Source organism: Thamnophis elegans, chromosome 15 (assembly GCF_009769535.1).
Source record: "Thamnophis elegans isolate rThaEle1 chromosome 15, rThaEle1.pri, whole genome shotgun sequence".
Taxonomy (NCBI): Eukaryota; Metazoa; Chordata; class Lepidosauria; order Squamata; family Colubridae; genus Thamnophis; species Thamnophis elegans.
The window spans coordinates 27,697,437-27,714,671 of record NC_045555.1 but is presented as its reverse complement, the minus strand read 5'-3'; the positions used below and the strand labels follow the sequence as shown (position 1 = coordinate 27,714,671).

The 17,235-nt window shown below is 42.7% G+C and overlaps 1 protein-coding gene across 1 annotated transcript in view; it reads right to left on the bottom strand.

Annotated features, from left to right (window-relative positions):
• Positions 1-16,855, bottom strand: part of BICC1 (BicC family RNA binding protein 1) — a 125,257-nt gene extending 108,402 nt beyond the window's left edge. The window contains exon 1 of the mRNA XM_032231947.1: positions 15,203-16,855. Coding sequence (XP_032087838.1) covers positions 15,203-15,770 — 568 coding nt within the window. The 5' untranslated portion in view covers positions 15,771-16,855. The remainder of the gene's footprint in view (positions 1-15,202) is intronic.
• Positions 16,856-17,235: the final 380 nt, after the last annotated feature.

The following is a 17,235-nucleotide window of genomic DNA, read 5'->3' as shown; positions in this document are numbered from 1 at the left end:
TTCATTTTTCCCCCTACCTGGAAATGTCCCATTCTCAACAGGGCAGGGCCAAGAATTTGAGAGATGCTCTAGGGAGCACAAAACTTGCAGGACAGCCTCGAAAACTGTCCTAGATTAGTTAGTTAGTTAGTTAGTTTTATTGTCATTGCACCTTGTTCAACTAAATTAAATGTGATCTTCAGTGTACAATGACAGTTCAGATTGCGGTTGTTAAGGAATCATGTGCAGTTGTTAAGCACAACATCAGGTGGTGGCTGGTTTCCTCATTGACTTATTGGAAGCTGGCAGTGAAGATCACAAGTGGTGATGATGTGACTGTGGGAAGCTGTGACCGTTGTAACTGTGTGTTGTTTGCCAAGTACCCCAATCATGATCCTGTGACTGTGGGGACACTGCGACACCCACAACTTCAAGGACCGGCCATAAGTCTTCTTGTTGAGCCCTGTTGTAACTTCCAATCATTGCTGAACAAGAAGTCATTAAGTGAGGACTACCTGCATAGTCAAAAGCCCTTCCCTGTCTTTCATGGTTGACAAAGCATAATGATACCCCTGATGACAACAATTGGACCAACCACTTGCTGGGCTCCGTAGTGCCCTGCGGTCTCTGGCCTGCTGGCAAAACCATGTCTTCATGCTTTTTGAAAGAATGTCATGGGGGGAACCTTATTATTTCTGCAAGGATGATGTTCCACATATATCACATTACTTGGATATATAGAACAAAAGCTCCTAAAATAAGCATAAGGTAAGGACCGTCCTGCATGGTGTTGAGCTCAGAGACAACTTTTGTTTTCTTTTGGCCTGAAAATAAAGTCAACAGAAGTATACTTCCCCCCCCTCCGAAAAAAAAGCAACCAAAAGAGCCATTTTTTCACCCTGTTTATCACAGTACTCCTTATCTCTAACTGCTGCTCATCAACAATTCTTCTATTGTAATTCACTCATTCAACAGTGAGATGGGTGGCATATAAATTTAATCAATCAATCAATCACCACCAACCAACCTCTGCAAACAGCTACACAGATCATTTTTAGTACGGGTTAAATGGTAGTGAATGGATGGTGTCTGGATTGTTATGGCTCATCAATTAAAACTCATTTGGATAACAATATTTAGAATAGAATAGAATAGAATAGAATAGAATGAGTTGGAAGGGACCTTGGAGGTCTTCTAGTCCAACCCCCTCCCTAGGCAGGAAACCCTAAACCACTTCAGACTAATGGTTATTCAATCTTCTTAAAAACTTCCAGTGTTGGAGCATTCACAATTTCTGGAGGCAAGTTGTTCCACTGATTAATTGTTTTAACTGTCAGGAAATTTCTCCTCGGTTCTAAGTTGCTTCTCTCCTTGATTAGTTTTCACCCATTGTTTTTTGTCCTGCCCTCAGGTGCTTTGGAGAATAATTTCTTTAGGCCTACGAAAGAAAACTGAACAGTGTGGCTTAAATTGGCAAAATTCTTGGTCCACAGGGAAACCCAAATTCACCACCAAAAGGACTGGACGAAGACATTTGTGACCTGATGATATTTTGGCTATCATCTTTTTAATTTTAGCTTTAAGCATAAATGTTTTAAAATACACCAAGCAAACATTTTGGGATAGACAAATAGACAATCTTTGTTCCACTGGCCTAGTCACAAAATATCTAGGAGCAACTGACCAGGTTCAACAGGAGTAGAAGTTGAGCCATAAAGAGCCTTAGTAACATGGCAATTTTGAGAGATAAAAGCCTGCTGCTCTCATCATAATAGCAGAAAAAGGCTATTGTCTGCACTCAGTTTGAAATAGGTGCTACACATTTTCAGAGAAAGGAGGGTTTTTCAGAATAACAATACTGAATATACAACGCAACAGCAACAGCAGAGCGAAGTGCATCAAAGTTGCCTGACAGCCAACTCTTCTGAACTGGGAAGCATCCATAAATTAAATGACTCAAGAGCAGTCTGTCCAACTTCCTTGTTATCACCGGGCCATCTGCTGGCTTTGATCAAAAGTCTCCCTTCCTTGCTTACAAGACTCACAGGCAGCCTGTAAGACATTTAGCTAGATCTAGTCCATAGCCAAAGACAAGAGTGGCCAAAACAAGACAGGAAATAAGATTTTGAGGTTATATACTCAAATGTACCAGCCTACCTAGTTTTCCATGACACTTCAAACTTAATAAGAGTCCATATAAAGCATTTACTTGGAAAATATTTATGTTAAAAAAAATGGACGAGTAAATGAGGTGGCCATTGGCATCTAGCACCAGATTAAAATATTCCTGGTTTTTAGGAATTTCCAAGGCAACTACAAAGCTTTTAGAACCGAGTTTAACTGAGCATGGCTAGTCGATTAAAGAGAAGGACCAGGGGAGACATGATATCCATGTTCCAATATTTGAGGGGGAGAGGGTCACACTATCTTCCAAAGCAGCTGAAGGCCAGACAAGGAATAATGGATGGAAACTCAGAGATTCAACCTGGAACTAAGGAGGAACTTTCTGACCAATCAACCCATGGAACAGAAGTTGTCTTCAGAAGTTGTGGGAGCTTCACCACTGGAAGCTTTCAAGAGACTGGACTGCCCGCTGTCAGAAATGGTGTAGGGTGCCCTACTTAGGTGGGGGGTTGGACTAGATGACCTACAAGGTCCCTTCCAACTCTGTTAATCTGTCATCTTATCATTAAGTAAAGTTATTAGAAAAATAATTACTTTCTTTAAGAGAATTGTGTGGATAATCTCATCAGGAGCAGACTATTGTCTCCAATTTTCCTTTGGTATAATGTATATTTTATTATGCTTTATACTGCTTTTTAATTTATTATTGCTATTATGATGATGATTTCTGTCCCTGTTTGGAGCCCTTTGACTGTAAATCAATAAAATAACTTAGGAAGGCCAGATTGTTGGGAAGGATGTTCTTTCATCTCTCTCTCTCTCTCTTTCATCTCTCTCTCTTTCATCTCTCTCTCTCTCTCACACACACACACACACACACACACACACACACACGAATCACTTTGGTAGCAATGACCAGCTTTTCATATCTTCTTGTTTTATTCAGCACGGATATCACTAAACATCTGGGTGACATATATGCAAATGATATGCAAACTTTATGTAACATTTTGGTTGCAGATCTTGGATTTGCACAATCTGGAATACATCACGATCCCATTTTCCATTTAATTATAAACACTTATCAAGGTATTTGAGCTTGTTTGCATGGACAAGAAACTGTAGTGTGTTTATTCCCTAAACAGCCAGTTTTTAATCAGCCTGTCCACAACAAGCAGTTAACAGGACATATTTTCCAAAGGAAGGTAAAGATTATAATGTAACCGACAAGAATGTGCAGCCCAGTAATACTTAACTTAGACATTTATGCCAAACCAAGATAACCTGCTGTACTACTAAGGAAACACTGAAATTTGAGAAAATAGTATTATTCCAATAGTTAACAAAGGAATGTGCAAACATTTAAAAAATGACTACTGCCACAAATCTATTCCATATATTTATTTTCCCTTAGGAAAGCCTAATCAGCAAATTTGGCTTATGATTTTTTTTAAAAATAGTAACTGAACCCTTTCCTGCTACATCCACATGAAAAATGAAATGCAAATGTTTTTTTTAAAGATCCTTGGGTTCCTGGGGAATCCAAACCTAAAACGTTATATTTCTGCCAGCTAAGCAAAGAGCTTTAAAATGTTTAAGGTGGAAGAGAAAGACTTGGATTCTTTCAGGGGTTTATTACTAGTGAAATTATTTATATAGCATAGAATGAACTTCCTTTGTTGCAAACCTCCCCACTCCAGGAACTTCCTTCTGAAGACTTGCTTAATTTGAATTTGGAAATCCTTCAGTGTCTGCCACAAACCTTTGATCATGATGGCGGAGAGCAAATATTTGAAGACATGCGTTGGTCAACAGCTTTGCAATTTATCACCTTTGGCTGTAAAGGAGTCCCATTGAAATCTGAATTGAGAGGAGGGGAGCCAATCAAAGTACCATTTCTTCCTCAATTTCAAGCAGAGATCGCCCTGGAGGCAATCCCATCAACATGGATTAAGTTTCTTATCTAATCAATTATCAATTGATTTCTAAGCTATCTGGAGTTGTTGAGTCATCAAACCCTCTAGTATTTCCTTAAATCGGGAGGTTGTCTAGGCAATATCCAATTTCAGAGGATCTTAATAAGGGTGGCATGCCTGATTCTTAAAGCACAAGTAGTCCTCAACTTGCAACCATTTGTTTAGTGAGCATTTGAAGTTCAACAGCACTGAAAAAAATGAGCTATGACTGTTTTTCACACTTACGACCATTAGAGCATTTCCCCAGGGTCATGTGATCAAAATTTAAAAAAAAGATGCTGGCAACAGGAACGTTTTTAGGATGGTGGCAGAGTCCCAAAGTCACCTGATTCTCCTTTGGCGACCGTCTGACAAACAAAGCCAATGGGGAAATCCAGATTCACTTAATAACGGTGCTACAACTGCAGTGATTTCACTTAACAATGGTAGTGACCAAGGTTGCAAACTGTTGTAAAACTCACTTATTATGTTGCTTAGCAACATAAATGTTAGGCTCAGTTTTTGTTTTGTTTTTTAAAAAGGTTTTTTTTTTCTTTCCATATACATTCACAAATATACATTCTCGTACATACAATTAACATTGATCTGTTGACTTCTAGTTTTTATTACCATCTGCTTAAGAATATAAACAACACAGTTGGGATCACTTTCTTGCCACCCCACATCTCCATCTTATTTTGCAACAACCCTGTTCCTTCCTTCTTCCCAACCTCCTTTTCTTCCTCTCCTTCTTCTTTTCTTCTTCCCCTCCCTCTCCCCCACTCTTCCTCTCTTCTTTGCCTTTATTTATTTGTTTGTTTGTTTGTTTGTTTATTTATTTATCTTGTATGCCGCCCACTCTCGGAAGACTCAGGGCGGCTTACAAATAAGGCCTTCTTACCCTCTCTCCTTCTCTTATTTCCCTTCCCTTACTTCCTCTGCTTTACCCTTTTATCCTTTCCCTCCTCTTCCTTACTCCTTCTGTTGTTGAAATTTGGGCTCAGTTCTGGTCGTAAATCGAGGACTACCTGTAGAGCATGAACCACAGTTTGTCTGATCACTGAGAAAGCATCTCTCAGCCCAACCTGATGGGTTTTTTTTTTTTTTTTTACAAACACATCTAGCGGATGAGTAGAGAAACATGGCCCATGCAGCTTGGCAAGGTCTCCTCTGCTTCCATATACTCCTTCTCTGCCTTTCATTCCTCCTCTTACTTACTTCTCCAACCTTCTCTAAAAGCTTGCCATCTTCCCCGCTCTTCTTTTTTTTTTGTTAAATATTTTTTATTGTTTTATAATATCACAAATTCTGTTTCTATGTTGAACAGGGTGTCACAGAAAATGGTTAAAGGGAGGAAAGAAAGAGAAGGATTCGTTAATAGAATAGAATGAAATGTAGTGAATATAGCCAAAGATTTATGTTTAATACAATATGAGGGAAATAGATTAAAATTACTATTTGTGGATAACTAATCACATGAAATGCTTAATATACAAGATTAAATTTGAGGATAATATGATAAGAACAATAGAACAGAATAATAGATGGAAATGAGATGTTAAATATGATTAACTTGCAGAGGCAAATAATGATATTGTCAACAGATTAAAAAGAAATTAAAATTAAGCGGGAGATTGTGGAATGAAGATAAGAGGACTTGAAATGGGAAATGGAAAAAAGAAGTAAAAGTTACTATGTATAATTAGAAGATGTAAAGAGGAGAAAACCTGGACAACACTTTGTTTATGAAGAAGTTTAAGTATGTAACAAAAAATAAATAACTTTGCTTAAAAATGTGATAATATATAAACAAATATGCAATAATAATCATTATTACAACATATATTATTTTCCACTATAGTTTCGATTATCTAACCATCAGAATATTTACTCATGGGTTTTTCTTTCTCACGTAATCCATATTTCACATTAATCCACTCCTCTAACTTCAACATCTGCCATTTAACCATTTGTAGAATAGTTCCCATGTTATAAAATAATCTGAGTCTGCTCTTCTGATGACCTCCCAATTCCTAACATTTCTAGAGTTACCATTATAAGATTCCAGCCTTTCAGGGATGATGGGAACTGGAATCCAAGAGAACTGGAAGAATTCCTGGTTGGAAAAGACTAAAACAGGCAAGGTAATGACCTAATCCTAAGAAGAGTTCACAGAGACCAAAAACACCTATTTGCATAACCAGAAATGCTACAAAACACAAACTGATGCAAAACGAACTGAGGGGCTGCAAAACTGTCCACAACATCTGCAAATCTGCATGTATCAGAGACTGGGGAGGGGGAGAATAACAATGCCCCAATACACATTCACATTCTTCTTTGTTGTTAATGCAACAGAAGTATTAAAACCAAGGGGGGGGGGGGATAACTATCTTTGCAACACTGAAACAATCTTTCTAGAGACTCTACTAAGTTACTAAAAAGTGAAGAATAAAAGTATGATAACAGGTCCTTGCAACAATGTATAAACAAGCAGCATCTTGCTGAAATAAACTTTCGAGGGACATATTTAGCCACGCTTCTGGCCTTGCTTTAAATACATCCAGAGGTCTTTCCCCCCCCCCTCCCCTAAATATTTTAATATTAGTAAAACTTTGTCCTCTTGCAAGATTCCATTCCCATTACGTAGGAAATAGCACCATGCAGATGGCATCAAGTGGAACAGTCTAATCTTGATTAGAAGTGAAGATTAACTTCATGGAGGAATCAATATAGTGGCAAGGCCGAGGTCTTGGGGGAGGGGGTGGGTACGCATGTATCTGTTGTCAGTGGAGATATTTGGTGTGTTGCTATTTGTGTACAGTTGTATCCTGCTAAAAGTAGGCAGAAGGATGAGTTGATGAATTGACAGTATCTCCAGCTTTTCAAAACAGACAGCCTGGTTGAGACTCTAGAAAAAGTGCAGAGAAGAGCAACCAGGATGATTAGGGGACTGGAGACTAAAACATATGAAGAATGGTTGCAGGAATTGGGCATGGCTACTCTAGTGAAGAGAAGGATCAGGGGAAACATGATAGTAGTCTTCCAATATTTTAGGGGTTGCCACAGAGAGGAGGGGGTCAAGCTAGTTTCCAAAGCACCTGAAGGCCAGACAAGGAGTAATGGATGGAAATTAACCCAGGAAAGATTCAACCTAGAAATAAGGAGGAACTTTCTGACAGTGAAGAACAATCAACCAATGGAACTAAAGTTGCCTTCGGAAGTTGTGGGAGCTTTATCACTTGAGACTTTCAAGAAGAGATTGGACTGCCATTTGTCAGAAATGGTGTAGGGTCTCCTGCTTGAGCTGGGGGAGGGGGGTTGGACTAGATGACCTATAAGATCCCTTCCAACTCTGTTAATCTATTAAAAGAGGCAAGTTTAAAAACTTGTAGGCACATCTGCGACCTCACACACTCTGAAAAACTTCTGAATCTGAATCCAATCTAACCCCCCCCCCCCCAACATCAGCAGAAGAGAGGTTGTGCTTTTGGCTGGACAGGAAACTGGAGCCCCTTTCAGCCTTTCAGATGGGAAGGAGATCACAGATCACCTGGGATCCCATGTGGTGGTTTGGGAAGAACACAAGCTTTTTTTAAAAAAAATGCTAGAAGACCTTCACAGGGCTGTGAACAACAGCATCATACCTTAACAACCAACCGAACAAAAGAAAAACATAATTTTCCACCAAACCAGCCAAGAGGATTTATTAAGAGGCTCATCTACAGCATCACATTAATCTGTTTCTTAACTTCAACAATGTGCTGAGGTATAGATGCTCAGTGAAGGAGACTTCCGTTGACTAGCAATCTTCGTTTGTGTTGCAACACATAGATAAATCCTCAGGAGGTTTTCTTAATATACCTTTCATGACAATAAATGAGGTGAAATGAGAAGCAGCATCACGCTGGGATTAGTGGGATGAAAACCGCAGCTCTCCAGACATTTAAGCCCCCATCCAAGAGCTGGCAGAAGACTCAAAGCATGCAACTCTGCACGGTTTGACTCTTGTTTGCAGACAAATACAAAGACATGCAGACCCAGAAGGGATTGTCCACTGCAGTAACCCAGGCTGTGTGGTGATGGTGCCCCCACCCCCCCACCCCGACATTTAAATTCTAGGTCTTCTCACTTTCTGAGTCATGGCAGGAAATAGAGATATGTGGATAGAATAGAATGACTCCTTACATCTGCCAACCCTACACATCCCTTCAAAGTTTACCATGAAGAAACATGCTAACATGAATAAAGTAGACCCAGGTTTCATGTCTGATCTCTACATTTTCAGTAACACTTTTTAGTGTTACATGAATGCAGTACCCTCCCCCCCAAAAAAAATTACAAAAATGGAAATCGAAGGAAGAGAGAAAGAATGTAAAACATCCCCTGATCAATAAAGAATACATATCTGTAGCTCAAGGTTGAAATAAGGGGTCCTTGGTGCTCTCTGAGGTTGGTGGCTTTCTTGCAGATGTTTCATTTCCCAAACTAGGTAGCATCATCAGTGCTAGTCAAGCAAGCAAGCTCAGAGAGCACCAAGGAGCCCTCATTCACTGATCAGACAGTGAATGAGTGCTCAACAAGAAGACCTATGGCCAATTTTTGAAGTTGTGGCTGTCACAGTGTCCCTACAGTCCCATCATACAGTTCCAATGGGCACAGCTTCCCACAGTCATATCATCACCACTTGGGATCTTCACTTCCAGCTTCCAATAAGTCAAGTCAATTAGGAAACCAGCCACTCCCTGATGTTGAGCTTAATGACTGCACATGATTCCTTAATAGCCACAACCTGAACTGTCATTGTACACTGAAGAGCTCATTTAATTTCATTGTACAAGATGCAATAATAATAATAAAGTAAACTACACTAAGAGAGAAAGGTTAACCACTTCTTAAAACATTAAAAGCTCTCAGAAGATTCTAGGTTCGGCTCCTGGCTGGCTCACCAATATCAACATAAACTAAACGATAAGATACCTATGTGGGCAATTCCCAGATATGCAATAGAGAACATAAATATAGAACAAAAACAGGATGTAACCATATACAGACAGCTTCTCACTTTAGAAAGAGGTGTATTACAACTAAAACCCTTGAATGTACTAAAAGAGGAAAAAGTAATTCAAACATGGTTTCAGTATGGGCAATTACAGGCCAGATGGAAAAAAGATCAAAAAATTGGTTTTACGCAAAATGAGGATAATCTACTAAAACAAATTAGGGATCAAAGTCAAATGCATATAAAAAGGTTATACAATGTATTAATAGAAATGGATTTGGAAACAGAATTAGTCAAAGATTGTATGATAAAGTGGGCACAAAATTTTGAAGAACCAATAATGTTGGATACATGGGAAAAGATATGGGTAAGAAATGTAAAATTCACACAAGCCCAAAATTTGAGAGAAAACTTTTATAAGATGTTTTATAGATGGCATTTAGATCATAAAAAATGGCCTGTATGTATCCAAATTTACAACCTAAATGCTGGAGATGTGATTGTGTTGATGCTACATACTACTATATATGGTGGACTTGTAAAAAGGTTAAAGCATTTTGGATAAAAATATGGTGGATTATGCAAAATGTTCTTTAAAAAAGGATAAAGTTTATCCCTCAGTTATTCCTGTTAGGTATAACTACTGATTGTACGGTTATAGAGACTAACTTGATTTTGTATTTAATAACGGCAGCAAGACTGTTGGTGGCGCAATACTGGACGAAGGAAGATTTGCCTACTATTCAAGAATGGACATTAAAAGTAACAAACTTAGCAGAGATGGCTAAAATATCAGCATATCTCAAGGACCACTCAAATGAGAGATATAAACTGGAGTGGAGAAGATGGATTGATCGGGTGGGTTCGGCTGGGGGAGGGGAGGTATTTGTAAAATATTTTACAATATTTGTAAAAGCCTTTTTTCCCCAAAAAAATTTCAATAAACAAAGCTCTCCTGGTGAAGAAGTTACCTATTAAGGTAATAAAGACAGGACAATTTAATAAATAAATATATGAAAGGATGAGCAAACAGCGTCATCAGGCTGAGCATCGGGCAAAAGGAAAGGAAATGAGAATCAACCTCTGGCAAAAAAGGGATCACAGGAAGGGTTGGGCTATCTTTTTGTTTGTCATTTTGGAGTTTGAACCACTTCTTGTCCCGCAGGCTGTTCTTTGAAGAAAATCACAACTCCTTCAAACTAATATTTAAATTTTGGGCCTTGCACCAAGTCCCCTTTTCAGACTTTCCAATTTCAGTCCAAACCTGGGAACAGAAGGGAAGCAGGAGAAGCTGGGGCCAGTGGGGCTGAGAGCAAAGAGGTAGCCCCCCACTAGAAAGACATGATTTGGGTACCTGTGGTTGCCCCCAGTTGAGCAAAAGTCAAGGAAAGCCAGGAATGCAAGAGCAGGTCCAGAAGGATCAAAGGAATTGCCCTTCGGCAAGGCAGCCCTTGAGGGAATTCCCATCAGAGCCCAGATTAGGGATCTTATCTAGTCAATCGCTCAATTGATTTCTAACCAACCTGGAGGTCAAGAAACCTTCCAACGTTCCCCTAAACAGAAAGGTTGCCTGGGTGATTTCCAAGTTCAAAGGACCTTAATAAGTATGGCATGACAAAGTATAGAATGAACTGATCACCCAAGAAGCATTCCCAAGACCAATCAGGATGGTTAAAAAAAAAAATCTAGAGGATGAATGCAGAAACTCAACCCATGAAGCTTGGTAATCTTCTGTCTTCCCTATGGCCCTTCCCTGCCTTTCATTTCATTCTTGCTTTCTGCTCCAGCCTTCTCTATCTGCTTGCCATCTTCCCTGCTCTTCCGATGACCCTCCCCCTCCCTTCCACTTTTATTTCCAAATCAGGTAACAGATTAAGAGAGTTGGAAGGGACCTTATAGGTCATCTAGTCCAACTCCCGCTCAAGCAGGAGACCCTACCCCATTTCAGACAGATGGCAGTCCAGTCTCTTCTTGAAAGCCTCCAGTGATGAAGCTCCCACAACTTCTGAAGGCAACTTCTGTTCCATTGGTTGATTGTTCTCACTGTCAGAAAGTTCCTCCTTATTTCTAGGTTGAATCTCTCCTTGGTTAGTTTCCATCCATTATTCCATCTAAATTACGAATTTGTATTTAATCATGTCTTCTGGAAGCCACCTCATTTTCTTTCATGTGGTCCCAAATATCAAACGCCCCCTTCTAGAGACATGCTTATTTCTACCTTTTGCTTGGATTTTGCTATTAGGACCCAAATCAAAGGAATACATTCACAACAAAACAAAGGTAAATGTTTGAAAAGAGTTTTTAAACACAAAGTAGAGGAAATCCAAATCGAAAGGGCCTATGCTTATATGGATGCAGAAAATGCCCACAAATGTAAATTTTCAAGGAGCTTCAAACTGCCTCCCACTATTCCCCCACCACCACCCTTATAAAGCAACAGTCCGCACATATACAAACATTCAAGAATCACTGCACCCTTTTAGGACTGGAAGGTATCTCCAGATTTAAAGTATAGTAAGGGATGTGAATTTTTTGCTCAGCTGCATGCCAAAAGTCTTGAATCAGTGCAGCAAAATATGAACTGCTTAAAGATTAACCTGCTCCCCAGGAGACCGATTCTAACTGGAAATACATTCCAAACGTGAATCCAGTCATACCAAATGTTTTCTTGTTACCCAGAATCCACCAGGATCCACAATCCAGTATCGCGGCTATGCAGAGTCTGTTAAAATTAAATAGGTCTCTCCAAGCTTGGCAACTTTTAAGACTTGTGGACTTCAATGCCCAGAATTCCCCAATCAGTCATGACCTTTTGTTTTCCCATACTGGCTGGGGAATTCTTGGTGTTGATGTCCACAAGTCTTAAAATTGCCAAGTTTGTAGACCCCTGGAGTAAAGCATCAAGGATGTAGCGTGTGTGTCTATTAAAAGAAAACCTTTTTTTTTCTTTTTATTATCTTGTACTGGACAATCAATGTTCAGTATGGATCTGCTTTCCAGCCATATAGATTGACAAGGGCTACAAAATATTCCTCAGATGAGCAATGCAGGTGGATTTACAGATTACAGATTAACAGAGTTGGAAGGGACCTTATAAGTCATCTAGTCCAACCTCTACCCAAGCAGACCCTACACAACATTTCTGAGAATTGGCAGTCCAATCTCTTCTTGAAAGCTTCCAGTGATGAAGCTCCCAGAACTTTTGAAGGCAACTTCTGTTCCATTGGTTGATTGTTCTCACTGTCAGAAAGTTCCTCCTTATTTCTAGGTTGAATCTCTCCTTGGTCAGTTTCCATCCATTATTCCTTGTCTGGCCTTCAGGAACTTTGGAGAATAGCTTGACCCCCTTCTCTCTGTGACAGCCCCTCAAATATTAGAAGACTGCTATCCTGTCTCCCCTGGTCCTTCTCTTCACTAGACTAGCCATGCCCAGTTCCTGCAATTGTTTATTGTATGTTTTAGCCTCCAGTGCCATAATCATCCCAGTTGCTCTTCTCTGCACTTTTTCTAGAGTCTCAACAGCTGTTTTATAGCATGGTGACCAAAACTGGATGCAGTATTCTAGGTGTGGTCTTACTAGGGCTTTATAGAGTGGCATTAGTACCTTTAGATAAGGGCCTATCAATTACAGAAACCAGATTTTTAGAATAACATATATAGCTGTCTAAGTAATTCAATACAGCTTCCAAAGGTCTATTTATACAAATAATTGTGCATGTCTGCAGAGCCATAACTCTTATTGTGTGTTAAAATGTTTATGTATCATAATAATGTAACTATTTTAGAAATCACAATGAAATAAAGAATCATAGTTTCAGGATCACTTATCTCTAGATATTCATCCTGTCCTGGAACACCGACAAACCTGGGGGGCACAAAACTAGAGGTGGCTGGTCTACATAAAGCCAGAAAGTCCATATTGAATGAAGCGGGAAAGTTCTGTAGATCAGCAAAATCCTGACCAGAACATGAGTTTCCTCAACTCCAGTATTTATTTTTCAAAACTATATTTTGATCCTGATTTACATCCCAAATGCCCCAAACTCTTAAGTTTCTTGTTTGGTCCAGTTTATAAATCAAAACTGATTTTCATTTTTTTAAAAAATTACTTATTCTAAGATTATGCAGTGCACACAAACTATTTCTGATCTGCACATCTACTTCTATGCAAAGCAGTTGAACATATTCCATTCAAACAATTTCCTTCACATTCTAGCAGAAGCAATTTAATTCAAAACAGAACTGAATTTAAGGCATTCCAGTGTAATCATAAGCAGTTATGAGGTCACATTTGCAGCAAATCTTCAACCATTTCCCATCAAGCCCTGAAACCTGCATAATTTTTAAAATCAAGTGGAATGCACCCAATCCAAATGACCTTCCACTTTGGACAGAATTATCCGTACTGGATGATTTGTCCAAGTCTTATTAATTTTCATGTGCAAAAAAGCCCATTTGCTAATGGAGTGGACAGCAAACAACCCGAATGGGCCTTGCTAAGAAGAAAAGTACAGACGAACTGGCTGCTAAAAATTTAATCTTAAACTCTAGATTCCAAAAGTGGGGCATTTTGCTATTAAGCACTTTTTCAGATGTGCAAAGAGGCATTACAATGTTGATGGCCTTTTGCAGCTGCCTTGCCTGAAGTGTAAATTCTGCAATATCCATTTAATCGTCTGGTCAAACAAGCCTCAGCATGCCCAGTATCCAAAAATAGGAGTCAAACTTTTCTCAACTGAAATCTAGATGGCCAATTTGGATTTAGCCAGGCACTCTCTCCAAGTGACCCTGAAGGAAAGGGTGGCTGGACTTCGAAGAAGATTCTGCTTTAAGATCATATCAGCTTTACTTTCCCAAAATTGAGGCTGGCGCTGCTATTGACATAGATTAGTCTTCCCAGAGTTCCTTTCCTTTTCCAGTGACTCAAAATTCTAGGCTTTTTTTCTTCTTCTGACATTGGATATCTTTTTGGCAACCCACATAGTGCAGAACCTTCATGATCAGATGGTCTCCCCAGCAAAATGCATAACTCTTGTGGGTTGTGAAGCACAACCTTAATGATTCAAACCCTTAAAACAAAACAAACGCCAGGCACCCCCTCCGACCCAGCCCATTTCCCAAGGAATCTCCCCTCCTCAAGTTGATGAGACAAACATCTGTAGGGATCTTCATATCCACATCTGGGGCAGGATGTATTGGGAACGCTAGACGGGAAGGAAAATTGGGGAAAGCGGGGGGGGGGGGAGAGAAGAAAGCAGAAACAGCAACGGGCAAAACGGTCTATTCCACAGGGTGCTCGCTCCGCGGACTATTTCAAGCTCCCTCCGCAGACTACCGGCTTGTTGGTGGTGGGGGTGAGAGAGGAGGGAAGGAGGGGAGCCGAATTTAGGGCATCGGTTGCAACCCGGGGCCTTCCCGTAGCAGGAAAACAGGTTCCGAAGCTCGACCAAAAGTTGGAGCAGAGAACGGAATTTGCCCCCAAAGTTTTGTCCCCCTCCCCATATCTGACAGCAAGGGCCAACGCTGGAAGCCAGAACCCCGGGACGCTCCTTGGAGCATCAGCCGGTCTTCTGAACGCCTCTATCCATCGCCCCCCCGCAACTTGGGCAGGGAAAAACGAGCCCCGAGGGAATCCCGCCGCCCCCAACCGCTTGGCCGTCCGGCGGGTGGCAGCCCAATTCTCAGCAACGGCCTTCCCAGAAGGGGAGCCAAGGATTCCGGGAAGCTAAACGGGGCCAAACGTTGAGAAACCGCCGCTCGGCAGCTCTTAGCCTGCACTGCGTTGGCGGGAATTGGCAGCTCCGGGGAGAGGAGACCACGCGGAGAGACCGCTTTCCCTCTCTCTCTCCCGCGGCCGCCTTGTTAGGGGCCACTAAGGATGCTCCCACCCATACCCATACACAACACAAGGTCCCAGCGTTTCTCTGACTGGTGGGGAAAGGGGGGACTCTCGGCTCCCCGGAGCGCCTGTACCCAAGAGCCACCACCGGCTCCCCCCACGGCCTTGTGGGGCCACCAGTCGCCTCCTCCTGCCGGCCAGCGGCGTCGGCCCCCTTGCCGCCCCCCCGCCACGTGGTGAGAGCCCCGAGGCGCCCGCTGGGCTGCCTTCCTCCCGCGGAAGTCTCGCTCCGGCCGGCCTCACCTTGCAGCATGGCCTCCAGCTTCTTTCGGTCCACGCGGAACCGCTCCTCGCCCCATTCAGGGCTCTCCGGGCCGGCGCGGGAGGGCCCGGCCGAGCAGCCGCCGCTGCCTCCTCCTCCTCCTCCGTCGCTGGGCAGGGGCGAGTCGGCGCTGCGCTCGCTGTTGGAGCCCGGGTCCGAGAGCGGGTAGCCCGGCGGCGCGGCCATCCTCGGGTTGGCAGCTGCGCCCCACTCGCCGGCGGCGGAGACCCCGGCCCCGTCGCTCTCGCCCGCCGCCTGCTCCGCTTCTTCCCCGCAGCAGCAGCAGCAGCCCCCGCCGTCGCCTCCGCCCCCGCGGGAAGCTATCTGGCCCCAGAGAAGGCCGCCTCCGGCTTCATCCCAGCCCGCCAGAGCCTCGCGGGCTCCTCCGGTGCCCGCCGCCGCCTCCAGCTCGGGCTCCCCGCCGGGCGCGCGGCCGGAGCTGCAGCCGCCGCTGCTGCTGGCCTCGCACAGCGCACGTCCCGGGCCGGCGGCGGCTCTGCTGCGCCCCCATCCCGCCCGCAGTCCGCACAGCATCCCCGCCTTCTCCATGCAGCAGCAGCAGCAACAGCAACGCCCGCCCAGCCGCCGGAGCCCGAGGGGAGGCAGGCCGCGGCTGGGCCAGGAGCGGCGGGGGCGGGTCGAGCGCACAGCCGGTGGGCGAACGCGGGACAGGGCGGCCGGTGACGGCGGCTGCGGCTGCTGTTGTCGCTGGACGGGCCGAAGCACATCTGTCCGTAAGGCCCCGCCCCGCCTAATTATGCCTTCCTCCTCCTCCTCCTCTTCCTCCTCCGCTCATTGCCCGGCGCGCTCCAGCGGCCGGGATCCTGCAAGGCGAAAGACATCTCCCGCCTGCGCAACAACGCCGCAAAGTCAGAGGAGAGTCGAAGTTTGGCCAGAGCTCCCGGTGCAGAAGAGGAGAAAAAGGACGGTGGCAGAAGCCTCTCCGCCGGGGTGATCCCTGTGTTGGCTACGGGATGGTTAGTCCCCGCTGGATTTTTCTGGGGCCATCTAAGGAAAGGACTGAACCAAGAAAGGCGAATATTTGTAGCTCCTAAGGCGAATATTTGTAGCTCCTGGTTGAATTGGGGGGTCCTTGGTGCTCTCTGAGCGGGGTCCTTTTCTGGCAGATGTTTCATTACCCAACTGGGTAACTCCATCCATGATAGATGATGTTCAGTGTTGCATTAACCATTAAGCAAACTAAGCACGTACTTAGGGCACCAGGCCCAAAGGGGGCACCACAAAGGTGAGAAAGAAAAAGAAACCAATGAAGATTTATAGATTGCGCAGAAATGAATAGGGTAACACTGAGAATAAAAGATAAGTAGGAATCGGTATACTTCAAGACTTGGGGGTGATTTTATGAGTGGTTAGAAAAGGAATATGAATAAAAGCACACAGGTTAAGTTATTCAGATGACACACTGTTAGAGGAAGGAGGGGAAAGAGGGGGAAAATAAAATAGTAATATGCAAATACCGTATGTTTCAAAGATTTTATATGTGGAATTATTATAATGTAAAATAAGAGGAAGAAGAGGGAATTTAAGAGTGTTATTTAAATATAGAACTGGGTTTGCTTGAAAGCCATCCTGAAAATACATCAGATCGAATAAAATATGAAAATGCAACAACAGAAGGAAGGGAAGGAGAGGGAAGTAGAGGGAAGTAGAGTGAAGAAGAGAAGAGAGGAAAGAAGAAAGGGTAAAGGAGAGGGATGGAGGGGTAGCAGGAGTAGGAGAGAAGGGAGAGGAAGAGGAAGAAGAAAAGAAAGGAGAGGAGGAAAGGAGAAGAAGGGAGGGTAGGAGAAATAGAGGGAAGAAGTAGGGTTGTATTATAAGATGGATGTACGGGATGACAGGAAAGCAATCTCGAATATATTGTTATATCTTTAGGAGAAGAATGGAATCACGAATGTTAAAGGATATGTATAACATTAATAATATCTATGAGAAATGTATAATTGAAATGTATGTATGTATGAGTAAGAAAAATATAAAGTCTTTCAAAAAAAGA